General features: G+C 36.3%; 4 protein-coding genes across 6 annotated transcripts; 2 read left to right on the top strand and 2 right to left on the bottom strand.

Annotated features, from left to right (window-relative positions):
• The first annotated feature begins 248 nt into the window (after positions 1–248).
• Positions 249–3,838, top strand: LOC108196016 (probable GTP diphosphokinase RSH3, chloroplastic). Its single transcript, XM_017363069.2, has 6 exons — positions 249–1,208; positions 1,322–1,507; positions 1,702–2,162; positions 2,453–2,611; positions 2,687–3,038; positions 3,288–3,838. The coding sequence occupies exons 1-6, from the start codon at positions 702–704 to the stop codon at positions 3,594–3,596; spliced, it is 1,974 nt and encodes a 657-aa protein (XP_017218558.1). The 5' UTR covers positions 249–701; the 3' UTR covers positions 3,597–3,838.
• A 4,428-nt stretch (positions 3,839–8,266) lies between these two features.
• Positions 8,267–14,907, top strand: LOC108196017 (developmentally-regulated G-protein 1). Its single transcript, XM_017363070.2, has 12 exons — positions 8,267–8,406; positions 8,519–8,602; positions 9,050–9,117; positions 9,285–9,361; positions 10,139–10,319; positions 10,518–10,574; positions 10,873–10,947; positions 11,671–11,790; positions 13,105–13,275; positions 13,436–13,549; positions 13,714–13,884; positions 14,566–14,907. The coding sequence occupies exons 2-12, from the start codon at positions 8,533–8,535 to the stop codon at positions 14,659–14,661; spliced, it is 1,200 nt and encodes a 399-aa protein (XP_017218559.1). The 5' UTR covers positions 8,267–8,406; positions 8,519–8,532; the 3' UTR covers positions 14,662–14,907.
• Positions 14,908–17,523: 2,616 nt separating this feature from the next.
• On the bottom strand, positions 17,524–19,390 carry LOC108194327 (uncharacterized). Of its 3 annotated transcripts, none has more exons than XM_017361280.2 (7): positions 19,245–19,390; positions 18,782–18,845; positions 18,657–18,707; positions 18,258–18,298; positions 18,053–18,153; positions 17,862–17,947; positions 17,524–17,782 (listed from the first exon to the last, which is right to left on the bottom strand). In XM_017361280.2, exons 2-7 carry the CDS (start codon positions 18,810–18,812, stop codon positions 17,679–17,681), a joined length of 414 nt encoding a protein of 137 aa, XP_017216769.1. In that variant the 5' UTR covers positions 18,813–18,845; positions 19,245–19,390; the 3' UTR covers positions 17,524–17,678. The 3 variants fall into 3 exon arrangements, with proteins under 3 accessions (XP_017216769.1, XP_017216768.1, XP_017216767.1); XM_017361279.2 differs by having other exon boundaries at positions 18,782–18,848; positions 19,245–19,389; XM_017361278.2 differs by having other exon boundaries at positions 18,782–18,925; positions 19,245–19,357.
• A 2,812-nt stretch (positions 19,391–22,202) lies between these two features.
• Positions 22,203–23,885, bottom strand: LOC108194040 (protein BIG GRAIN 1-like B). The gene has a single exon (XM_017360931.2). It carries the CDS (start codon positions 23,521–23,523, stop codon positions 22,315–22,317), a length of 1,209 nt encoding a protein of 402 aa, XP_017216420.1. The 5' UTR covers positions 23,524–23,885; the 3' UTR covers positions 22,203–22,314.
• Positions 23,886–27,075: the final 3,190 nt, after the last annotated feature.

Here is a 27,075-nt window from a genome sequence, read left to right as displayed (position 1 = left end):
CATGTGAGAGTACTCACATATTTTAGTTGAACACTTGAGAAAATCAAAGAAAGTTAATTAAACATTTACTAGTTTGTATTCATGCATTAATCAAAAAATGGAAACAGTTTAAGAAAATTATTAGAATATGCATAAAGTGGAGAGCAATGACTCACCATGGATAATTTGGATAGAGTTGGAGGACAATTACGTAACTTTATCCACTCGACGGGGTTCTTCTTTGCTTTGGCGGTCAGCAGTACCGACTTAGTTTTATCAAAGCGCCTTTATTAATAATTACTCCTTGTTATTCTGTCAACAACATTCATATAAACAAATTATCAACGGAGGAGAAGAAGAAGCTGCTTTCCCAACACTCTCTCCTCTTACCTCTTCTCCATATCAAATCAAAGCGTGTTGATCTCTCTCCCTCTCCCTCTCCCTCTCCCTCTCCCTCTCTCTCTCTCAATCTCTCCCATATAAATATGAATATAATTGAGAGATCATGATTTCAATTACACGCCTTCTCTTCTCGCGTGTACTCTTTAATCTTAACTAATTTAATTAACATATCCATAACATCTCCATCTTTTTAATATCTAATTCAATGAAGAATTCATCCTAAATTACCGCTCCTTTTTATCCTTTCATCATCTAACCTATTGAATTGATCATACAATTATCACATAGATAGATATTTAGGAGCTCCCGATCAAGCTTTAATGGCGGTTCCGTCCGTTGCAATCTACGCCACCTCACCAACAAGTATTCATTCAATTAATTCACACACTTGCTCTGATTTCGACCGATCTTCAACCTCGCAAAAACAATTCTCCGGCGGCCTTTCCCGCCTCTTCTCATCGCCGCCGGTCAAACACACGTTCATCTCCGACGAGCGAGATTTGAGTCCTGTCTCGGTTTTTCACGGTCCGGCATCGTTGCGGAGCTCCAGTCCCCCTTCCAGATTTTTGAAAGACACTGGGGACTTTAACGGATCGTTTCGGGTCGGGTCGGCGAACGGGTTGTTTAATCGGTTTGTTGCGCATGCCGTGGGCTCGTGTGTTAGTTATGATGACGTGGATCAGCTTCCTTTTGATATGGATGATAGTTTTGGGGCATCTAATTATGCCAGGGATTTATTAGCTAATGCTCAATTAAGACACAAGATTTTCACTGATCATCTGGTGATCAAGGCTTTTAATGAAGCTGAGAGAGCTCATAGAGGCCAGGTATATACATAATTATATTTATATGCTTATGTTATTGTTTATTTTGTATTAGAGCAATTATTATTATGATTTTGGCATGTCTATATTTGAAATGCGAGTCTTTAATTCTGTAGATGAGAGCAAGTGGTGATCCTTATCTGCAGCACTGCGTCGAAACTGCAGTTTTGCTTGCTATAATAGGTGCCAATTCCACAGTAGTTGCTGCAGGCCTTCTACATGACACACTTGATGATTCTTTCATGACTTATGACCATATTTTTGGGTCTTTTGGATCTAGGGTAGCTGATCTTGTTGAAGGGGTATGTACCCGTTCTTTCCTTTGGTTTCTTTGTATTCGACATTATATATTTCATGGACACATCTCTTATCCCTTGTTAAGGCTTAATTTCTATGTTCTTATATGTAGGTTGATGCATTGTTTTCTGGGTTGATTTGGTGTGTGCTTAATTTGTAGATTGGAAAATTTTAATCAGTTTTTTGATCATTTTTATAGGTGTCTAAGTTAAGTCAACTGAGCAAGCTTGCTCGCGAAAGCAACACAGCAAATATAACCATTGAGGCTGATCGGCTTCATACGATGTTTCTTGCTATGGCTGATGCCAGAGCTGTACTCATTAAATTGGCTGATAGATTACATAATATGATGACGCTAGATGCATTACCAGTAACTAAGCAAAAGAGGTTTGCTAAAGAAACATTGGAGATATTTGCTCCTCTTGCTAACCGCTTGGGAATTTCTAGTTGGAAAGAGCAGCTTGAGAATCTTTGTTTCAAGTATCTAAATCCGGGTCAGTATGAAGAACTGTCGTCCCAACTTGTGAAATCATTTGACGAGGCAAAAATCACTTACTCTGCTGAGAAGCTGGGCCAAGCTCTCAAGGATGAAGGCATTCCTTATCATGTTCTCTCAGGGAGGCACAAAAGCTTGTATAGCATCTACTGCAAAATGTTGAAGTATGTTGTCTTCTTTACTCCCAACACTTGCAACAAATAAAACTATAAGATAATTTCTTAAAAGATGTTATGCAATTTTCCTGGTTGATGGCTTATATACAGAGTTGAGGTTCCATGAAAGCATAATTATTTTGCTCTCAATCACAATGTAAATATATGTGAACCATAGACTTTTGTTTGTGCATTTGTAAGTAGTTTGATTTTAAGGTATCTTTAGCTACAGGTTGAAATTTTTATCCCTGTTCTAATAGGTATTCTGCGTCTCATTATTGGTATGTTACTTTGTGCAGAAAGAATCTCACAATGGATGAAGTTCATGACATAAATGGGTTGCGATTGATTGTGGAAAATGAACAGGACTGCTATAAGTCATTGCGAATTGTGCACCAGTTATGGTCTGAAGTACCTGGAAAGTTAAAAGACTATATTCATCAGCCCAAGTGCAACGGGTATGTTATGTGCAAAGTGATATGCATGAATCCTCTCCTTTGCTTAAATCTAATATCTTTTAGCACTTGTTTCAGGTATCAGTCTCTACACACAGTAGTGTTGGGGGAGGAAATGGTCCCGCTTGAGGTGCAGATCAGAACAAAGGAAATGCACTTGCAAGCGGAATTTGGGTTTGCAGCTCATTGGAGATATAAAGAAGGGGACTGTAAATACTCTTCCTTTGTGCTCCAGATGGTTGAATGGGCGCGCTGGGTTGTCACATGGCAATGTGAGACAATGGTCAAGGATAGGTCCCCAAATTCCTATAATGAGTTGGTGAAACCGCCATGCACTTTCCCTATTCATTCTGAGGATTGCCCTCAAAGCTTAAAACCGTGCTGTATGGCTGACGGGCCTGTCTTTGTTATCGTCATTGAAAATGATAAGGTTAGTTCTTGGGCTCATTATACCCCTTTCTTTACATAGTTAATGTATGTAGTATATGCATTTGGAGTTCAGTGAGTTGGTGGTTTTAATCTCATTTTTCCTTAATGCTTCGTGTGGCAAGTGTTTGAGGGATCCAGTGGGTAGACATCAACAGGATTAGCGAACAAATAAATTTAGGGCTTTCAGTTTGGTTTCACATTTTGATTCTGACTCGAGTTTAACAACAGATACATTTGTTTTTTTATACAGATGTCAGTTCAAGAGTTTCCAGCCAATTCAACTGTAATGGATTTGTTAGAAAGAGCTGGTAGAGGTAGTACTAGGTGGACTCCATATGAATTTCCGGTCAAAGAAGAGCTGAGGCCAAAGCTAAATCATGAGCCGGTTAGTGATCCTAGCTGCAAGCTAAATATGGGTGATGTTGTCGAATTAACCCCAACTATCTCCGACAAGTCATTAACAGTGTATAGAGAAGAAATTCAGCGGACTTACGATAGAGGGATTTCCACATCAAGTGTGGCTTCTGACTCTACCCGCGTTGTTGGTTTGAGAAGTTGACTGTTGGCCCTTACTCTGTCATTGTGTATATGATAGCTAGTTATAACTCCTGTAAATATGCTTAGGTCTTGTACTATCTACATACCAGTTTATCTCTGTCATGAAGACCATTAATTAATTAGGTCAAGTGATCTGAGATTAGCATTTCCCAGTTTTAGGTGTTAGATGTTACTTGTAGTAGCGTGTTATTAATTAGGAAAGTTCCCTCAGGAAGGGAAAGTTTAATTGCACTTGTTTCTTTTCTCTCACGTGTTGAGTTTTGAATGTAGAGTATGATGATGCCCCAGTACTCTGCGAAAGAGGTTATGGCGCACTTTAAGATCGGAAGCTGTTATATGCTGGTAAATTCGAATTAAAAAACCGATACCATTATGTTCTGGACTTGTGTCGCGGAGAGAACTGACGTTAGTATCAGAAAACTAAAAACACGAATCTTATAAATGCACACTTCATAAACTAATCAGAAAATTTTATTTCATCATAGTGCGAACTGCCGTAACTACAATTTTTGATGACACCTTCCCAAGTTAGATTACGATTCTATCTCCAAAAGAAGTGCTGAGCCGAATTCTGGCACGAAAGAAGAAATATAAGCGCGACCAAAAGTGCGGCTAGCCCCCAAGAAGAGTTCCCAGTTCTGAGTGTCTGTGATACAGGCACTTCACCAGAATCCGCTCTGAATTGCCCTTGCACGCCTCTTCTCGTTGACTCTGAACAATTATTATTCGTCGTCTTAATGGCCACAATGAGGCCAGCCAGCAGCACTGGCAGAACGAATCCAGAGCTCCATTTGGATTCGTAGCTTCGGGTTCTACTAAACTTATCACTGCTGGAGTTCAAGTAGAATGGGGAGAGCACCACTGCAGTGACTAAAGCCAGGATCATGGCGACCGCTCTTTGCGATGATGATGATGAGGTTTGGCTAGTGTACTCATCATATATAGCCATTGCGTATTAATTATGGAAGGTCTATTTAATAGTTAAGCTGGGTTGGTCACAATTGAGAATATATAGAGGGAGTGAAGTGGGCAGCTTTCAATGGGGAAAGATAAGCAGGAGGTAAAGGAATGTTGCTGTAAAGCTGGAGAGTAATTGGATGTTGATAAAGAAAGTGAGACAGCCGTCCATAAAGCTACCAAATCCATTATAAAAGAGTTGTTACTGGGGAAGTAAACTTGTAATACAAGGAAAAAGAGGGAAGTAAGGTATCTTTGTCTCTTTTTTCACTCGTTTTCATACTTGGAAGCTTTGCTTCAGTGGGAGGCTTAATCATACCTCTCAGGCACGTATCAGTTTTAAAAAGCTTCAGCAAACTTTTTTGCATAGAGTGAAAGTCCCGAGCCAGTGGACTCTGGATTATGGAGTATACTGGGGCAGAATAAGGGTTCAGCCTAGACTAAAGTCCTGACTGACCTTCAAAAATTAATAAGTATTTATTTTATAAATCATCACTTTTAATTAAAACTTAGTATAAAACATGATTTTGAGACCCTATTAATCTACAAAAATTAATGTTATATTGTTTAAGCCCCAACCATTTCAAATTTCTGGTTCCACACTTAATATATAACATTTGGCCTGAATGGTAATCGGTAATCATCCTTTGCCTGTTCTCACTTCTCTGCACATATCTTGCAAAAACACATACAATGTCCTCAACCTCAGTGACTACACTACAACACAAAGCAGAGACCGGAAGAGGTAGTGAAATAAGTCTTTGAGCAACAGAAGATAATTTCATATAACATATCATCTGCATCAAAGTAAATAAGTCGGTCAGGGTGACAGTTTTAGACCCCAGACTGAGTGACAACTTAGAAGATCTTTAACAAAAGCACACAGTTTCCAAATTGTAACAGTGGAATAATATGAAAAACTTCACTCGGAGTTTCACACGAACAATAAACTAACGTAGAGAGTCGACCACAAGAAGAGATATAAGCACCGTTAACATCTCTCACCTGGCAGTAAGTCAGCAATCCTCAATCTGTGAACCAACATCGCTTCCTTATCCTCCAGTGTCTTGAAAGTTCCATGAATACATTGGTGTATGGAATCGTTTACCGCGAATCCACGATAATAGAAGAGCATTTGCATCATTACAAGAATGCATCACTGCACAAGCACCTCCAGAGTTGCTGTGACTCGAGGGAACCAGTCAACAGACTTAGTTACTTAATGCAAAGACCAAACATCTTCCACAACTCTAGTATCATCTTGCACACTCAGTCCTAGCTCTCTCAAAAATTTGTTTCCAACAGCTCCATTTGAAATTCAGAGCTATATACTTGTATGTCAGATGATTAAGAATTTACAGGATGGGTGCTTGTTCACAACATCACAGTGGGAAGAGTTTCAACACAAAGCTTTGGCCTGCAACTAAATAGTATCTTAATTCTTAAGAACTTGAATATAAAGTTTAATACACTGTCTTAGAGCATCTCCAACCACACAAAACCCTTAGCTAAATTTGTGAGTTGGCGTACCAAAAATAAAAAATTTGGCCAACCTCACGAAAAACGCACACTCCTGCAGATATTAATTTTCATGTCTGCTTACTTTAGAAACTGGATCTTCATGTTAGACAGATATTAATTTTCATGTCTGTTTTTAATCCATACATGACTTTTCATGCCCTGCATCACAAAATCATGCAGGAGTGACTCTACCGAAATTCTTTGCCTATTCCCAGCTGCAGAACTATATTATTAGAATTCCCCAACAAATTCACAAGTCTGTCTAATGATTTTCGAGAACACCATTATACAGCAGATCAGAGGTATAAAGAATATGCAAAATAATCTACGTGTGGACATGTCAGATAAGCTTAAATTTTACTTTTAATCACATTTACATATTTTACCCATTCCTTAAAAGAGAAATGCACATTGAACACGCATTTATCATATTGAGTTATCTTGTTGAATTCACTAAGGCTTCTCCGCAAATTAATGACTTTTAATTAAACTTTACTGTTAGAGTTGCCTACCTTAAGGTTCAATAGTCAATAAACATTAGAACCAACACAAAATGAATAATTTCAAAGCTAAGAAGGTATCTACACTCCATTGCCAATAAACCTCACCACTAAAAGACAACAACAACATCACAGGCAAACAGTTACACTCTTTCATCTAGAACCTGATCCACTGCAAGTTGAGCTAGGGCAAAGTGTAGAATAAATCGTTGCTTCTGAGTTCCATTATGATCCCAAAGCTCATAACTTGATTACACTAGTTAATTGCATTGACAATATTCTCTCTACATGCAGAGATTAAAGTATGCATCCTTCTAATGAATTAGGTTGATTATATCGCATAAACTCAACTAAAATGACAAGTCCAGGTCTCAACTTTAATAATGGAAAACAAAATTTAGGTATATAACTAGTTTATAAAGTTGACAATAGACAACACTTGGAAAACTGAAATTTAATGATTTTTTTTATACCGCAATGTTCATCCTATCAAGATTACTTCCTACAGGACTCACACAAGGGAAGCCGGAGCCTCCGTCTCTAGAACACAAAAAAAGCTTTACAAGGATTCTCTTCTAATTAATGATTCCCTAACATCATAATACTAATAGGGTGAAAATGATCGTTCCCTTCCGCTATAATAATCTGTTAACCTGAGTCAAGTAGACAACATATTGCATATTTATAAATCGCGACATGATGAAGGAATGTTAAACAAGGTTTACCAATGTACATTTGCACAACCCGAATGTGTGTAATCCATATAGAGTGAAACACAGCACATAATACAACTCATCTCCACGGTCCAAATCCATCCGATTGAATAGGGAAATGTTCAGGAAAAAATGTCTTGATCCTTGAACAATTGGCGACGCTTAGATATCAAGAACGCTGCGGCGCAAACTTGCAATGCAGCAGCCACAAGTAAAAAGCAGAAGCCGACCTGCTTTCCCACAGTGTGTTTTTCTTTGTTATGCTTCTCCCCATTTCTATGCCCCCTGTGATCCGTTGCAGGCTGAATGGAATTGGAATGATGGGAACTTCTCTTGGGTGCCAAATGGTTACGATGAGCGTGCGGTGGAGGTGGTAAATGATAAGTTTGTGAGACACGATAGTTGTTGTTGTTGTTGTTGTTACCCTGAGATTGAACGAGCAATGGGATGAAGCTGAGAAGAAGGGAAAGAGCTAAAAGCAGAGGGGAATCCATAAGAGGAGAACCATTCGAATTGGATTATAAGGTGGAAAGAGAGGGATGTTCTTGTGAAGAATCAACTAGATGGGCCTGGAGAAAGAACCCAAATTGTTGACTCCCTATAAGAACACAACACACCCCACACCCAGACGCAGGGGAATAGCTATTGATAATACATGGACATTTACATGAGCAATAATGCGAGGTGAGGTTGAAGAAGAGAAGATGATCCGACGGTCAGGAACACACGAGAAATATAAAAAAAAAATGAGAAAGCCTAGAGAGAAGAGATGTCGAGAGAGAAAAAGATGAAAAAGATGAATAGACGGAAAGAGCGTAGGCTGGCTGGCGCTGAGATAAACAGGCAACCCACGTCCGGTGATATGGAAAATGAAATTTATAAATTTTTATTATCCACCGGCACCGGAAGGATGTTTCCGAGCATACATTAAAAGAAATCTTTTAAATAAACAAAATTTGGATGATCCGAAAATACGAGGAGGGCATATAAGTAAATTGCAGAGAGAATAGCGAACACTCCAGAGAGAGCCACTTGTCCATTCCATTCCAGAAGCTTCTCCTATTCATCTTCTCATTCTCATCGGACTTTCTTTGCCCAGTTCCGGCACCGATCTGCAAAAGTATTCCCTCTATCTCATCTTAATTCTCACGCTCATTATTTCTATCACGTCAATCAACGATCACTCTGCATGTTACTAATATTATATTATATTATATTATTCAATTGAGCAGCGCAAAAAAAAAAAATGGGAATCGTAGAGAAGATCAAAGAGATCGAAGCTGAGATGGCTCGTACTCAGAAGAACAAAGCGACTGGTTCGTAACTTCACGGTCTTTATTATTTTCCATTAATCATACGCATTTCTTTCTATGCTATTGTTGTTGGTTTCAACTTTGAATATTGTCAAAGACAAAGACGGGTGCGTGAGTGCATTTAATTATAAAAGAAAACTCGGAGCTTCATGGAATTGTTTCAAAGTGTGTATAGTGTACATGTATGCAAAGCCTCCCCCTTCTTTGCTTTTAGTTATTGAATGTCTCTCTGTTTTTTTCCTCATCATCAATCACTGCTTTACCAAGCTTCCAAGCATTCACTGTATCATAAGGTTTGCCTTGCCTACATTTTTTTCTCCTTTTTATGTATTTGTGCCTGTCCACTTCTTATTTATTTTTATTAATAATTTTTAATTTCCTTGTTATGAAGATGTTAATTGGGTTTTATTGTGCCCCTTAATGCCAATTTCTACATTTTTTTATAAACAGAGTATCATTTGGGCCAGCTCAAGGCTAAGATAGCTAAGCTCAGGACACAACTGCTAGAACCTCCTAAGGTATTCTTCGTATTGCCTGTAGTAAGATTGTGATTTACCTTGAATCGATTGATTATTAGTTTGTTAAAAACAAATATATAATGGTTGTGATGAACATTTTTTATGTTCGAGAGCAATCACTTTGTATATGTTGGTGTGTTGTAATAACTTTTATGTCAACAACTTAGGGAACTAGTGGGGCGGGAGACGGTTTTGAAGTTACAAAATATGGCCACGGACGTGTAGCACTTATTGGATTTCCAAGGTATGATGTGTGACTGCTTTTTTAGTTTTCCATTTTCTTGCATGATTATGGACACAATGATACTGAGGTTGTTATCACTCTGTTTATATCTGCAATTGAGGACTGGTCTTTGCTAATGTAGAAATCTTTCTTTGCTGATGCCAAGTAGATTTTAAAGAAAATACACCAATCAAATTTAATCTGCTATCAAGTCATGTATGCTTGCAAGAATATGCTGTTATTATCGACTAACGTTATAAGAGACATGAAAAAAATATGTTTTCTAAGGAGTTATCTTCTGAACATTTTGGTCACATTTATGGTTATAAATAGCTAATCTTATTGTTGTTGTTGTTGTTTTTTGACAACATTTTTGTGTTGTATTTTTGTCATGGGACTGATGGTTAGTACAGCACTTTTGTGCTCTATTATTATATCTTTGGTTTCTCGTCACTATACCTAGCTGCAACTCTAGCTCTTTGAGCTTCAGAGAGATCGAAAGACTGGTGTCTTCTCGGGTTGAGGTTGAGGAAGAACAAAAGATAAATGAATTTGAAGGAATCTCTTGTAGTAGCATTTGTGATATACTCTTTAAATGAAAACAAGTATAGAGTGAGAAGGGAAGATTTGGTTCAACTCTTCAATCCTCTAATAAGCATGTAATGGCTCAGATCTCGAAGAGATGTATTGTAGGGTATTTATGAGCTAATATATACTATTAATTATGAGTAGGCAGTAGCATCTAATATTTAGTTTTCACTGTCATTCACAACCATCTTAATATCTGTTCGTTTACAGTGTGGGGAAGTCTACGCTCCTAACATTGCTCACGGGAACACATTCTGAAGCTGCATCATATGAGTTCACAACTCTAACCTGCATCCCTGGAATTATTCACTATAATGATACCAAAATTCAACTTCTTGATCTTCCTGGAATTATTGAAGGTGCTTCCGAAGGCAAGGGGCGTGGGAGGCAGGTACTTGATGCATTTGTTCCTTTTAGGGTTTTGATTTCATTTTATTTATAATCTTATCAATAAATTTTAAGCAATTCTGTGAGTTTTCCCCTTTCTCAGGACAAGCTTCTTTTTTTTTTCACTTTATTTTTTATTGCAATTTTATAATTTCCAAGGATTTTAGAAATTACTGTAATTAACTTATATACTCAATATCAGGTAATTGCTGTTTCCAAGTCATCTGACATCGTACTGATGGTTCTTGATGCTTCAAAAGTAAGTGTACCTTTTACCCTGGGGAATTATTACATTGGGCTGAAATAATTTTAGAGTAAATCAGGTTCTGATTAAATATATTGTTGTGCTTTCTGGTGAATATTATAAGCTAGCACTTATCTTCTCAAAATAGGGCATCACAGTTACGTCTGCTTTGGGACTTTTTGACCTAAAATCAGTTGGATTGCTTTGTCCAAATGAAATGTAGTTGTGTTGCACTTTGGATGTGGTAGCTAATTTTATTATCTCTTTATCTTTCTTCTATCTTCATGCATGAAGAATGATTGTAAAAATGCAGAGTGAAGGGCATCGGCAGATATTGACACGGGAACTGGAAGCTGTAGGATTGCGATTGAACAAGAGACCACCTCAGGTAATGTTGTTATAATTTGTTTTAGATACTGCTTTAATACTTGAGATCAATTGTTGTTTCCTAATTCTTGTAACTAGAGAAGTCTAATTTTATTGTTTCATATAAAGGTGCCTTCCCTATTTCAGGCATGCAATCTGCATAATGTACCATGTACAAAAGATGCGTATATCATATCAATCTCTTCTACCCCATTAATTATCTTTAACATAGTAATTTGCATCCACAGTTCAGTAGTGTGTCAGAAACTTTCCATTTTTTCTATTAGGAGTTTCTGCAATGTTTCGGAAAATCTTGATGTTGATTGTGATTAAACATTTTTTTTTTATTTTGTGCTACAAAATGGCCTGGCCAGTGGTAATGTGGTATATGGTTATCTGCACAATCCTTGTATATTGAAGATCCCCAAAACAGAAACCTTGATTTCTTGTAATCCTTTGTACTCGACTTTATATAATTATGTCTTGGAAGTTGAAAACATCCATCTTAGTTTTGAACGTGAAGCTTTGGTTATACGAGTTAGAAATTACCTTCCTGAAAACGCATGCTTTGCTTAAATGGCAGTGAAGAGTTAATTACTAGTTTAAGATGCGGTATAAACTATCAAGTATGTGTATTAACAGTTACTTTGAACATGTAAATACTTTCATGGACAATCTTCTTATGCTGATTTGATTTGTTGGCTCTGCTTATATTTTTTATTTCTTTATTTTTTAAAATTTGCAGATTTACTTCAAAAAGAAAAAAACCGGTGGTATTTCTTTTAACAGCACCGCACAATTGACTCATGTAGATGAGAAGCTATGCTACCAAATTCTTCATGAGTACAAGATTCATAATGCAGAGGTATTTAGTAGAATAATTAACAACAGTCATAGTAAGGAAAATATTCAATTCATATATGTGGAGAAATGGGTTTCTTTTGATATCTTATGCAGATTTGTTTTGTTATGTAGTTAACTTATGGGTTTTATATCAAAGTGGCCACCGTCCTCATCAAAACATCTCACCTAACTACCGGATTTCCACGTGGACTCGTTTAAAGCACTCAAATCACTATATATCACTCTGTTAAATTTTGAACAAAAATTAAACAGAATTGGGGAATTTTTTCTAATAAGCTTTAGACATAGGCAATTCGGAATTTTTGGTTTGATCACAAAAAATCAAGTACAAGAACCAATATACTTTGTAGGTCTATGCTGTTAATTTTCTCCATCTGGTAAATATACTTTTTCTTCATTATCCAGACTCTCCATTTTTTTACTTATCTCCGTGTCCACCGGACATGACATGGATGTGAGTTTGGGATTTGAGTTGAATCCTTCTTAAAGACAGGCACTTCACTGTGTGGCATAATGGTTTAAAATGAAAATTAAGGTTTTGTTACAACTTGTTTATAGAGAGCAAGGTCCATGGATGTCTTGTTTCTATGTTATTCTCTTGATTTGATGCTACTAGTTACCATTCATATATAAGTGTCTGTGATTTATGTATAGTAGACACTATTTTAATGAATCAGTTTATATTAAATTTTACTTGTGTTAAGCTCACAGGCCCAGTCTGTGGACCCATGTCTAATTTCAGATCTATATCCAAGAATTCTAATTATCCAAAAATTAAGAATCCAATTCTTGGATTGGCACCAGTCTCCACAACCCATACCCTAGTCTGGGCAACATAATTTTATTAAGAAAGAATGTAACCTCCATGTAAAACATAAAACTTAACAATGCCATTTGATTGCTTCTGGCTTCTATATTTGAAGATGCTACAATTAAACTTCATTTATTTAATTATTGATGATCCTTAGCATCTCATACATGCTGCTTTACTGAATTTGTCATGAGACAAATTTTACTGAACTTGCAAGGATTATTGGCGTGAGCTTGACTTAAACTTGATAGAAAACTATACCAGTTAACATTTAGACTTCAAAGTAATTAACTACAGGATCATAAAAAAAGAAGGCAGGGATTTAAGATGAAACCCAATACTTATATTAAAGATTGCTTTTTCTTGTAGCTAAATTACATACCTTTGGCTGTGAACTTATTGCACAGCTTGGGATAACTGCTGCTTTTGAATTCAGCACCATGTATTGCATTCTGGTAAATGGTCAGTCTCCTTGGTGATATTCTTCTAACCGCAATTCTGCAGATATTATTTCGGGAGGATGCGACAGTCGATGATCTTATAGATGTTATTGAGGGAAACCGGAAATACATGAAGTGTATATATGTCTACAACAAGATAGATGTCGTTGGTATTGATGATGTGGACAGATTAGCCCGTCAGCCCAATTCCATTGTTATTAGCTGCAACCTAAAGGTAGGTTCTTCATTGTTTCTTGTTCCTCTTAGTCTATGCAGAACACTTGTCTGTTCTTCCCTGCCACCCTTCCCTTTGATCTCTCGAGAGAAAAATTTGTCCACTCAATTGCCTTTGAAAGAAGTAAAGAGTGTAACTACCGAAAATGTTGCTTTAACAGCTGAACTTAGACAGACTGCTTGCGAAAATGTGGGATGAAATGGGCCTAGTCAGAGTTTATACAAAGCCGCAAGGCCAACAGCCTGATTACACAGATCCTTGTGTTCTTTCTTCTGTATGTTCTTTTGCTAACTCTTTCTTCTATATGTTGTATTTCTGTTTCTGATATATATTCCTAATATATTATTTATGTGTTTTGGTGATTAGTTTTTTAAGATGTGACGATTTGTTACAGTTGCACCTTTTTGTCATATTTGTTGTTCTTTTCTAAAATTGCAGGATAGAGGTGGGTGCACGGTCGAAGCCTTTTGTAATCATATACATAGAAACCTGGTAAAGCAGATTAAGTATGTGTTAGTATGGGGCACGAGTGCCAAGCACAACCCACAGACTTGTGGTCTTTCCCATATACTTGAGGATGAGGATGTAGTTCAGGTTGTTAAGAATAAGGTAAGCACATAATTTATACATCAAGTTCCTTATAGCCAAAAATAAATGGAAACAGACACCAGATCAGAAAGGGTAACCCTTTTAACTCTGTTCAAAAGTTTCTGCCAAAAACAGTTGGCATAAGGTAGGAGTATTGAATCGATAATGTGGAATATGATCTCAAATACTATAGATACAACTTACAAGGCATATCTCAAAATAAAATATTGGCGATATCTCTTAACCACTCCTGGATGTTTATTGTTTTTAAATATAAATTATTGCACAAGAAACTCGATTAAGTTTGTCTTCAGAAGAAACATACCTAATTGAGGGACATCATCCACTAGAACTGAAATGCAGCTTCTGAGGAACTCCCATCTTACTAACATTATCATGTCTAACTGCCTAAAGTAAAAATGTCAAAAGTGACACTTGCATCAGAATGATTCTTTTACGGTCATTGACTCCATGAAATCATCTGTTCCTTCAATATATATTTAAAAGCATGCCAAGATGATAATTTGGGTTACTTATCTCAAATATTACTATATACCTTTTTCTTTGTATACATGGAGTAACATATTTTACTTACAGAAAATGTTATGCACGAATGTGTGCTATGCTGCTTATTTTGTATAGTGTAGAGGAAATTCACGTAACATTAAGTATAAATAGTGATTGCTGGTTTATATTATGCAGGATAAGCAAGGGGAAGGAAGAGGGCGTTTCAAGTCTCATACAACAGGCCCTGCTCGAATATCCGACAGAGTAAAAAAGGTTCCTCTGAAAACCTAGTTGGTTGAAAACTAACTATTAATATATTGGTGATCATATTCTGTTTATCTTGAGTAACAGGGGATGATGATATTTCAAAAGTAGTGTTTTAGCTATAAGGTGCTGTGAGATTTTTACTACTTGGATATTTGCAATGAAATTAGCCTAAAAAGGATGTTTAGATGTGTATCATATATTTTTATGGAACATTCTTAGTAGGATGTTTAGGCGCTTTAGTCTATAAGAATGTTACTCTATATCTCTTTATGTTTTCTTCTTTAAGTGGCAATCCAAAGTTATGTAGATGAAATCCTTGTTTTGCTTAAAAGAAGTTAAGAGTTCAAATATTTTTGGTGCCCCGCGGGCAGTAGCAATCAGGATGGTAAGGGTAGCACCTTAGGTGTAATCTTCTCGGGATCAGCAAAAGAGTAAATTTATTTTACCTTTAAATTAAGAGTCTCTTCTTTTTGTCTCCAAATTCTCTTTAATGTCACTCCTTTCTTTTATTTATTCCTTGTTAAAGCTGCTGCATACAACTTCTGTTCCCACTACTTTCCCCAAGTCTTGCTCCTCAGCACTAAGCCACTAACCTGATCAATTAAGTATGTTGGGCCGCGCAACACCCTTTAACTCCGCATTAGTATGATATTGTCCGCTTTGGGCCGTGGCCAAGCCTGCACGGATTTGCTTTCAGGCTCCTCCCAAAAGGCCTCATACTAATGGAGTTCTTTGGCTGCTTATATTCAAGATAAATCTTCTTTATCTTTCCGATGTGGGACTTGGGTTGAACCCACTCAACAATCTCCCCTCAATCCAAGAACCACTAATCTTGTGACCCTTATACCGCCGCTACTCATCGGTTTCTCATTTTGCGGGACACGCCGTCCGACCACCTTTGTCGGAAAGACTTTCGACATAAGCTGTCCAAGACCACCTTTAGCTAGCTAGCTAGAGGGTGAAGTTGTTAATATGTTTTAGGATTATATATATGATTAAGAGTAAAAATGCCCAAGTCCAAAAATATAAATGGCCAGTCGGACGGCCCTTAAGAAGAAATGGAGTGCTTGAAAAGAGAATGAACAGTATGAACGGGTTTGAAGTGGGCTGTAGTGGATATGATTCATTTGGCTGTAGTCCAATCCAGGCCCCAGACACCCTCTTATTAAATAGTGGTTTTATCTTATAGATTTAGAGAGTTTTAATATTATGTATTAATGATATAATTCACGACATGTAGAATTCAGAAATGAAGAAGAGGGGTTTGGTTAGGGAGGGGCGGAAGCTTATGTTATGGAGTATAGAAGCCTAGTTGGCTCACTAAACTAATTGAAATCAGAGTGGATTGAAAGGAAGTAAATGGACGTTAATGCACGTGTGCATGCGCGACAGGAATAATGAGCGAACACAGTGGCCACCCATTCACGTGCACCACCCTAACCAACTTAACTTGGCTTTCAAGTTGTTCACCCCCACCCCACGACACTCATGTTACCAATCTAGTCATTACAATACAAACATATATATCATATCACCATATATGATATATCCTATCCAGCCTATATGCTGGCAAATATTTGAGGTGAAGTTAAAGACAACCATTCTTTTAAAAAATTTAAGGAAGATTAATCAGAATTTTGAGAATTTTAAAATTTGGTCACTATTAAATTCAGTGTAATATTATTTTTACGTTCTAAAAATTTGGCCACTAATATATTAGACTGTATTTGAAGAATGAGTATCTTTTTCGTTTGCTAATTTTCTTTTTATTTATTTTTTATTTCTTTTGCTATGTAAACTTTGGTTTTCTTAAAGAAGCTAATCGCCTGGACCTTGTGTATTGGCATACTCACAACCCTGAATCATTTAGGTTTGATAGAATCCTAGTGCTTTTCCTTTGTTCTCTTTGTGTCTTGAGAAACTCTGGGAAAATGTCTTTTAATGCCAGGACTATATCTAATTTGACCATATATAATCCTTTTAAAATAGGACTCTGTCCTGAAATTTATAATTTTTAGTTCCTCTGCTGGGGTTATGACCCTCTCCGTGATATCAAATACTTGGGAACAAAAATGTGATTTCCATGACAACATTTTAAATCAATAAATGAAAGCACCATATTAGATTCAAGAATTTACTGCTTTAAGAAGCCACGACATAGCATTCCTAAACATTATTTGCAAACCCTTCAAAACATGACGGCTGCTGATGGAAACTATTCTTAAGACGGAGCTTTTGATTCAACTCAATGTTTGATGACTTGAGGAACAAACTTATGGGGGCTATGTAGCAATACTACAAACCACGAGGCAGTAACACATCAATTCAAATTTCACGGCATAAAGAACGCTCACGGACATAAATCTGGGGGCGGCAACAGAAAGGTACGCACTTGTTGGGCTTCACGCCTTCACCTCTCTTACAGAATCCAGCTCTGAGAATTTAATGATTTCGCGCAAGATTACCAAACACAGATGACAAACATATAAAGGGGCAAAGAATCTTGAACTTACCTGACAACGTCTGTCCCATTTAATTGTATACGTTTCTTTTCAACTGCTCGACACGCATTTCAATGCTCTTATAAAATATAGTTCCGTAACGTATTTTTGAGATTTTCTTTTTCTGAATAAAAATATAACATCCAAACTTTAATTCAGAAAAAGAAAATTTTAAAAATAAATTACACAACTACACTTTACAGGAGCATTAAAGTCCGTGCCGCGTCCCCGTCCCCCAATGTATACAATTCAGGAGGACGGAGGGAGTACTAAAAAGTGAAAGGAGGAACAACCATATTCACTAATCTAGGATTCACCGCTACAACACTACAAATCACAAGACAGTAAACAAATTCGACTTAACACGAGCTGAAAGGGCAGGGGGTGTTTCGAAGGTGATATAAGAGTTGGAAAAACAACTACAGTCACAGTACAATACATCAGATCAAGCTAGTTTTTACACACTTTATTTATTTAATACAATAATGTGATTTCAACAGTTCATTAACATTACGAACCACGAGGCAGCAACCCATCAATTCAAATTTCAGGGTATAAAGGACAATGCTCAAGGACATAAAGCTTGCGGGCGAAACAAGGTGCGCTCTTCTTGAAGGGCTTCACCTCTCTTACAGAATCCAGCTCTGAGAATTTAATGAAATCATGTAAGATTACCAAACACTGATGACAAACATATAAAGGGGCAAATAATCTTGAATTTACCTGACAACTTTTTGGCTTTATCTGGAGTAAGTTGTGCTAAAAAGTGAAAGGAGGAGCAACCATATTTACTAATCTGGGATTCAGCGCTGCAACAAAATTCAAACCGAGCAAAAGAGATAACATAAAATGAGATCAAGATCTTTTTAAAGAAAATCAATAAATAGGAGAAACAAATACATGCAAGCAAATACCAGCCAATATCTTTCATCATTCTCCTGAAAAAACACAAGGGATCTTCGGGAGATGAAAACAGTTGCTTGACGACTTTGATTTCCATATAGACGGAGTATTCCTGACATGCAGTTCAATTTAGTTATGATTAATAAAAACTGAAGGACTACAGCAAAATGCAAAAAGGAGCCTGTAATAATAAATTATGGGCACGAGAAAAGTTACCATTGTAGGTTGAGAGTTCTCAAAATTTACAGTATTAATTCCTGATGGAGAAACCACGAAAACCAGATCAGGCTCAGCAACAAAGAAAAAGAATAATATCAGCGGTAGACATTAGCATGGAATAGACATCGATACACATGAAATGAACATAAATACTAAAGTTACGACTTGACACCCTTGGTATTTGGGAATATTCATCACTCAAACAGCGCAGAATATATAAGCAAATACAACTGCATAAATGATGAAACTGAGAAAAAATTGATATGAAGTGCAAAACGGATTTGAGTATCATGGGAAGCAACTGAATACATGATATTTAAAAACAATTAATATGAAGATTATGCGGGGAAGAGAAAAGCATGGGGGTAAGGATGATATATGTAAAGCTAGACTTGCCGTATTGAGATTTGGGGATTTCCTTGTCCTGCAGCTTCATCTTCTTGGCAGCTGAAATGAAAAGAGTTAAAAGATATGTGATCCAAACCTAGATAAGTAAAAAATAGAATGAGAGGAGAGCATACGATGAGTTTCTATGCTGTCGACCATTGCCATTTGTTGATGATAGCAAAAAAAACTTTGGTGTAGCTGCTGCCAAGTCATCCCAAGAAAATAAAAGCATCATCATAAATTAAGAATCGGAGAATCCTTATTCTTTTCGGAATCACCTTGTAATTCACAGGAGGATTCAAACAGATTATTACCGAGTCAAGTTGATTTAAACAGATTTGAGTGTCGAAAAGGATACACACATACGATGGATTGAGGAGAAACGAGGTCAGGAACATTAAAAATAAATACATTCAAATCACAAATAACAACCAAAAACATCACTAAACACACATACACAATCTATAGGCATATTCAAAAACTACGAGTCAAGTTGAATTAAACAGATTCGAAAAGAATACATAAAATACATACGCATACATACAAAGAATTTTAAAAAAACATAGAAAAACGAGAGGTCATGAGATTCGAGATTACCTTCGCAATTGAATTTGGGGGTTAGGGTTTGATAACTCGCCGAGAGAAACGAGGGATTATGATTTATGTAATGTAATTGTTCCCGAAATATATATCCCCAAGTTCCAACCTCCTTAAACATTGACCGGTCCCCTTTTTTCTTTTTTATCTTCTTATAAAAACATTTTTTTGAAACAATAATTTTCATTCAATTCTTTAAACAAAGATATTCAATTCTTTAATCAAATATTTGGTTTTAGAATTTTACCCGTGATTTAAAATAATAATATGTCAATATATTGCATACAACTGATCAATCTATCTCGTCCTTCTAAGACTTGGATAATTGCAAAAATAAACTTGCATTGCTTGACTTGCCAAAATAAATGGCTCATAGACGCTCAACTTTTTTTCCCAGTTCACTTCAACTATATTAAAACAGTGATGAATTAGTAATTAATTAATATTAAAATAGATATGAAGAGCAACTGATCTTATTTTTATGAATTGAGGTGATATTTTAGCAATTTTCGGGTGTTTTTAGAGAGAAAATAAGATAAAGAAAGTTTAGAAAACGAAGGGAGAAAAAATAGAACTGACTTCTAATATGTTACGAGTACTGACGGATTGCCAGCGGAATTTAAATAACTGATCAATTTTACCAACGGTTTTCCAACGGATAAAATGATGACCGATCTGCTGTACCAAACGGATTATCAACGATAATACTAATACACCCATGATTCATTTGGCTGTAGTATAATCCTGGCCCCAGGCACCCTCTTATTAAGTAGTGGTTTTATGTTATAGATTTAGAGAGTTTTAATATTATAAAACGAGTTAATATTATGTATTGATGATATAATTCACGACATGTAGAATTTAGAAATTAAGAAGAGGGGTTTGGTTAGGGAGGGCGGAAGCTTATGTTAGAGCAACTCCAAGGGGCTCTCTAAACAAGCTCCTAAGTCTAAAATTTAGGAGCAAATCAAAATTTAGTGCTCCAATGGGCTCCTAGATGCTATTTAAAAATTTAGGAGTCTACTCTCTCTCCTTTCTTTTAAAGAGCATCTAGTAGCTCCTAACTCAATATTATATTATTTTTCCTTCAATCTTCTCTCTCTTTTAGTTAACTTTTTCCTCTCATTTATATAAAATAAATATAAAATGTGAATAAGGAGCCAAATATAAAGAGTAGCATTGAAGTTCTCACGTTTTCCGGTGTATTAACTTACTAGGAGTCACATTTTATATTATTGTTTGGGGAATGGTTTAGGAGTACCGTTGGAGATGCTCTTATGGAGTATAGAAGCCTAGTTGGCTCACTAAACTAATTGAAATCAGAGTGGATTGAAAGGAAGTAAATGGACGTTAATGCACGTGTGCATGCGCGACAGGAATAATGAGCGAACACAGTGGCCACCCATTCACGTGCACCACCCTAACCAACTTAACTTGGCTTTCAAGTTGTTCACCCCCACCCCACGACACTCATGTTACCAATCTAGTCATTACAATACAAACATATATATCATATCACCATATATGATATATCCTATCCAGCCTATATGCTGGCCGAGCCGCGGCCCCCCTGGTGCACCACATCTACATATATTCGGTAGTACTACTTCACCCCATCTTCTCTATTATTTATATATTTATGGTGCTCCAACAGCCATGGCAGAATTAGACAACCACAATAGCGACGAAACTGCTAAGAAATAAGAGTGAGCCCACATTGATGTGTGTGTGTGTGTGTTTCTAGTTGAACCGCCAGCTAGCTGTATTCGTGGTCAGCTCTTGTCTAATATCTTGGCAAATCGTGACCCTCCATGCATCCCTTTACATGGACCATTTTCATACAACAGATGTCGCCACCTATCAGGAGGTTAGGGTTTGATTCTGTTTTGTGAATTATAGCAGCAGCAGTACTGGGTTATCGCTGTGTCTAAGATTATGTGTGCGTGCGAATATAGGATAGGACGAACTGAGGACTAAGTGACTGCCCATGCGTGTAGTTGCTACTCAAGACATGCCCAGCCTATTGCTTGCCCACAAAAAAAGTTAAGATCATGCCATATTTCCTATAAATTAAGTAGATAAGGAATTGCCACGACCCATCAGATTCACAACTTAAACTTATTATTCAACCGTAAACTACTTCGTATTCATATTATAGTATTATGTAGGTGTAGTCACGGCGGATAATTCCCGGTTCCAGTTGAACTTAGAAAAATTAATGGAGAATTCTCTCCATCCCCTACTTTTAGCTAGAAATTTGTACAAATACATATATATTTTTTTTTACTTTGGTTAGGGATTTAATCTTTTATATCCGATTATAAATCCCAATCCCACCACTTAAATATATATAAACAAAAGTTTTATGAAATGTAAATTAATTTTGAATAGCTTACTTTTTATTGAGTGGTTCTAAGTTACTGTAACTTTCATCCTCCTACGACCGGGGTAGGATTTCCAGAAGACCAGCCTAACAACATAATTCTTGCCCATATGTTCTATACACAAACTTTCTTCGGATTCACATAATATTATAGTTAAATACAAAATTTATCATTTATGTGGCTGGTGGGTTGAAAATGTATGATGTGAAGTGTTAACTTCCTATTCACATTTGACATTAGGTGAGGCTGTGGATGGCAAATTCAACTTTGGGTAAGTAAGAAACTAATATTCTAAGCCTTTTATGACAAAATTCAAATTTAGATAACTACTAAAATATATATTATTTAATAATTAAATTATGACAAGAAGAAGAAAGAGCTGATGGATGATTGATCCACCCCACAAAAATCTAACCCTGGATATTGTGTCTCAAGCTTTTGGAGACCACCACTTAACTTTAATCTTCCCATTGGTCTATTCACTTTTTTACCCCATGCAGTTAAAACAGACAAGGACATCCAATCATTATTCACCAATAATTTTAAATTTTATAGAAATAATAGTAGCAGAAACTTTTGGAAAAAAGAGTAAAATTTTATTACAGTTTCCTTGATGTAATTAAACCCCCAAACCATAACTTGAATTTTTTTTACAGCTACTAGTACACAAGTCTACAGTTGATTAGTTACACAGCCAAATTATTAGCAATGGCTCGATTAGTATCCAGATAAGTAGTTTCATATACAGGCAATTCTTCCATGTAGCTTCCGATGATATCAATGCCATCGTTGAGATTATCCAGCTCGAACAGATCGGAGCTTGCATAACTAGCATCATCATCGTCTTCATCTTCCACTTCCATTTGGCGCTCTACTTTTCGCTGATAATTCTTGAGTAATTCTCTGGCAGCTTCTTCCACACTCTGATCTTTTCGCATGATATGATACATTAGCTCTTGATTTGTACGCTTTTTTTGATCAGAAACTGGTGTTTTTTTTACTTCTTGACTGTGCTGCAAAGATTTATGTCCACAGGGCTGACAATCTTCGTCCACAATTACACTGACTGGATAGAACCGCACTGACCTTTTCGTGCCATTGTTGGATAATTTTCCAGGGGATTTGCTTAGGCATGACCTGGAGGTTGAACATGCAGGCGATGTATTTGATGAATCAGCTCCTGAAATCTTGCCTTTTTTGGAATTTCCTCCTGCGGTGAAAAATGAATTGAGAAATCCAGCAAGCTTAGCGCCCGGTGAAATTGGCGGCTTTGCCTTCTTTAAATCACCGTAAATCTTCAATGCCTTCAACTTTGATCTCTTGACAACTCCTCCGGAGTCGTGATCTCGCTCCTCGTCACGTGTAATTTTCTTTATGTCAGTGCTGGTTCTGATAGGCTTGGGCCTAAAAGTAGTTGTTGATGATGACCTGGAGGAAACTCCATAATTCGATTCTGCCTCGGAAGAAAAGAGGCCACCAGAGCTAGAATCAGAAGAGCTCCAGCTTGAATTCAAATTCATAAAACCGCCATACTTCTCTCCTTTTTTCCTCTGGTACATAAGATCAGTGTCTGCTGATTTTTCACGAGTTTTGATAATCCTTTCCCCGCTCTTTCTTTTCTCCATCCAATTTTCTATCCGCTGAAAATCCGCTTCATCCTTGGCCTCCACATCACTATGAATGTACTGTTTCTTCTTCTTCACCGTCATCACAGTCCGGTTGTAAAACACCAAGTCTTGATCAACATCTGCAGCACGATGCTCGCTGGTTTCATCAATAGAACGATAAATTTGGTCGAGTAGAGTGGATGAGAAGGAAGGATTCTGATCTCTTATGTATCTGAGCTTGTTGTCTTCCGGAAGAAAATTATAATTATGTTTCCTGTACATGTCCATTTACGTTACCCTGGAAACTAAGGCGATAAGTGTATAGTGTTTAATAATGGGAGGAATAAGTAGAGAAATGAAGTAGTTAAGGAGGGAGAAGGTGCAGAAGAAAAGTAGACAAAAAGAAAGTAGAGTGATGAATGTGTGTGTTTGGTTGTTAAGAGGAGGTAATGAAAGGCAGAGGACAAAGCATGAGAAGAGGGAGGTATAGTGTAACAGAATAAGTGAGGATGATGATGATGATGAAGAAGATGAGAGAGATGTGGAGGAGGATCTGAGGGAGTGGAGAACAGAAAGAAAGAATGTCTAGTCTCTTCTTTTTATAACGACTCAACGCGTAACTGCTTTTTCCACATGCCCCATGAGCCCAGCTGTAGGAGCTCAGACAGGGTGGTATACACACACACATTATGTGCTCGCATAGTGCCTCAAATTAGGAGAAGCTAGTCTTGTAACCCTGAATCTCGATCAAATTACTCCCTTCATTTTTTAATATTTGATATTTTGACTTTTGGCACACATCTTTAGATGAGTTGACCGGATAGTAAAAAATATTATTTTTGATTGATTTTTTTTGTAAATTAAAATTTTGATTGTATATTTTTTATATTTAGGAAAAAAAATTATAAAACAAATAATTTTTACTATTTGATCAAAGCACTTAAAGATACGTGTCCAAAGTCAAAGCGTCAAATATTAAAAAAGAGAGGGAGTAGTGTTTTTAGGCTTGTGAATTTCTAATAATTAGTATACATCGTGGATGAGAGACTAGTCCTATAAAAATGAATTCTATTTCCTGGACTTGTTGAGTGAACGGAATCAGAGAAACTGATCTCGTAATACTAAATTTTGGGAAGAAGTGAATGCATAGAGTCTGGTCTCATAAGAACATCTCCAACGCGATTAGTTAAATTGGACACGTAAGATATTAGATAAAATTTGTTTCCTACATATTTCTTACAAATTTGTAGAGGTATAGTTTTATAGACAAGGAGAAAGTATGGTTGAAGTTTGATATTTTTAAGAGATTATCTATATTCTTTATTTTTAATATACCGATTCGCTAAGATTTTTAATGATTCTGACACTAAACCATTTTCGCAATTCATGCATGTATATACAGAGAAGTTATTTTGCGACATGTATGGAAGTAGTTAGCTAGGATCCAAAGGGCTGATGATTGCAGAGATGGGTGGACAAGTTTAGGGCGAGAGAATGAGGGAAAAGAGTGAAGAAGAGTAAAGGAATAAAGTGGCGCGGAGGATATGAGTGTGATGAGATTCGATAAGGAAAAGAAAGAGTTAAAAACGAAGGAGAAAAAGATAAAAAGTAAGATTTGATAGGCTACTTAATTAAAAAACTCCTCTTTGTATAATCATAAGATCTGATTGCATGACCAAAAGCAACTTGCATACTTCCATGCGTGCGCGCACCCTTCTGTTTCATCTCTTCCCATCACACTTTTTTATGGCCATGTTTATACATCTCCAAAGATAATACTAATATTTTGCATTTGTGTGCACCAAATTCAAAAGTGCACGTAATTTGTCATTAAATTCGGGGAGGTTGTTACAATTTCATAATATGAGAGATTTTTTAAGATTATATCGGATGATTCTCGAAGAATTTAACAGGTATGACTAAACAATAACAATAATTAAGTGAAAATAACACTTAAATTATGAGTAGCCATTTTGGAGATAAACCCCCAAATTCCAAATAAAGATAGACACAATCAAGTGGGAATTGTGAATTTAAACAAAATAAGTAAAGGCATCCAAGAAGATGATAATCATGATAGCGATTAGAAACTCAACGTTTAATAATCCCAATTAATGAGAAATAGTTTGATTTGATTGGAGGGTGGTGATATGCGAGAGATGAAAGATTCGATTCACATCATGGAGTAGCGACTCAAATTTCAATTTCGGCGACACAACTCCGAAGATAGATACGTTCGCACTCACCTGACACTGATATATGTTCAACCAAATAGTACTCCATCTCATGCATAAGTAGAATATAGATAATTAATTAACGCGAGATTATTATTAATAATCGAATTTCCACTATAGCCTATATATGTAGCACATGCAATGATTTCACGTGAGAAGCTTTTGCATGCTTGTTACTATTATATACTATAGATGATGCCTTTCATTTCAGCTTCCAAGCAGGCTTAACGTATACGTAATTATATACCCTACCCAAGTCCCTGTAAATAATATTCATACATCTTGAAATGATTTATGGATTTCTGCTCAATATTGAGCTGAGAAGTGAAATGTGTGGGTTTATTTAGAAAATATTGAGCATGAGAGCAATTAAGGGTCGGTTCATTTTCAAAAAAATAATTAGATTTTTCTGTTCTCAGAAGGGAGTTTATTTTTCTGAAATTTATCTCATATTTAAAGAATTTTTCTCTCTCTTAGAAATGTTTTATTTTCTAGAAAATTAATCAAAAAAACAAAAACAAGTATGGGAAAATTTGTAAAATATGTTCCAGAAAATCAAATAAACACAAAAAAAATAATATTATTTTAAAATTCAAACACGAAAACGAAACCTAAATAAACAGAACATCAAACATCACCATCCAGCACCAACGGAAATTTGGAGAAAGAGAAAAAAAGAAGAAGATGGTGTATTGAAATGTTGGTGTTATGTACAATGAACCACGCTTGCTTTTACAATCTCCGCTTTCGTCCACAGAATTTAGTCAGTGATCAGGCCGTCGGGGACTGTCAATTGATCAACTGAAGCTTTCGAACAATAATTCGGGCTATAATTGAATTCAATTCATCACTTACGTTTATCCTCTTTTTAAGAGTTTGGTATTTTTTGTTATTATGTGTTTTGATTCAGATTCGTTGAATTTTCAAGATTTTTCTTCTTTCCCAAATCGCGTTTCATTTCTATTAAATATGGAACTTATGTACTCATTTGACTGCTTAGATACAAGTACAACTACTGTGAAATATTTGATGAGAGTGCTTTCGAATTTTGTTACAATCTATTTAGAGGTCCAGTTATTTGAAATCGATATTTTCCTTTCAGTTGAATATTTAAACACAAATTAGCTTAAAAAATATGTAATGATACACTAGTATATATTATCGAGCAGCTAAAATCAAATGCAAAATTTGACGTCTTCATTGCTTTTAAAGACCAAACGTTAGTTTTGAAGTTGGGGATTTTATAACTTTATAAGTTAGTCATCGATCCATGTCCACCGATTGGTAATACCAACGGTTTATTTTGCCTGAAGGCTGAAGGTAATGCTGCATAAAAATTTTAGGACTAATTTACCTCTATGCTACAAGAATTGGTAATACGAACACGTGTTTTCCGTGATTAATATTGCCCCACAGGCCACAAGGATGATTAGAAATTTGTTGATAGTGTCAGGCCCATCAACTGAAATTTTAGTAGGATTCGTTTGATGGGCTTATATTAACATGAATTGGAAATTATGATACTCATATATTAGGCCCAAGTGGACTTGATTTCTCCACTTTGTGGCGGCTTATTGACAAGTTATCACTGATTTGAATCTGGGTC

This window comes from Daucus carota, chromosome 7, assembly GCF_001625215.2.
Source record: "Daucus carota subsp. sativus chromosome 7, DH1 v3.0, whole genome shotgun sequence".
Lineage (NCBI taxonomy): Eukaryota > Viridiplantae > Streptophyta > Magnoliopsida > Apiales > Apiaceae > Daucus > Daucus carota.
This window is presented reverse-complemented; position numbering and strand designations above follow the sequence as displayed.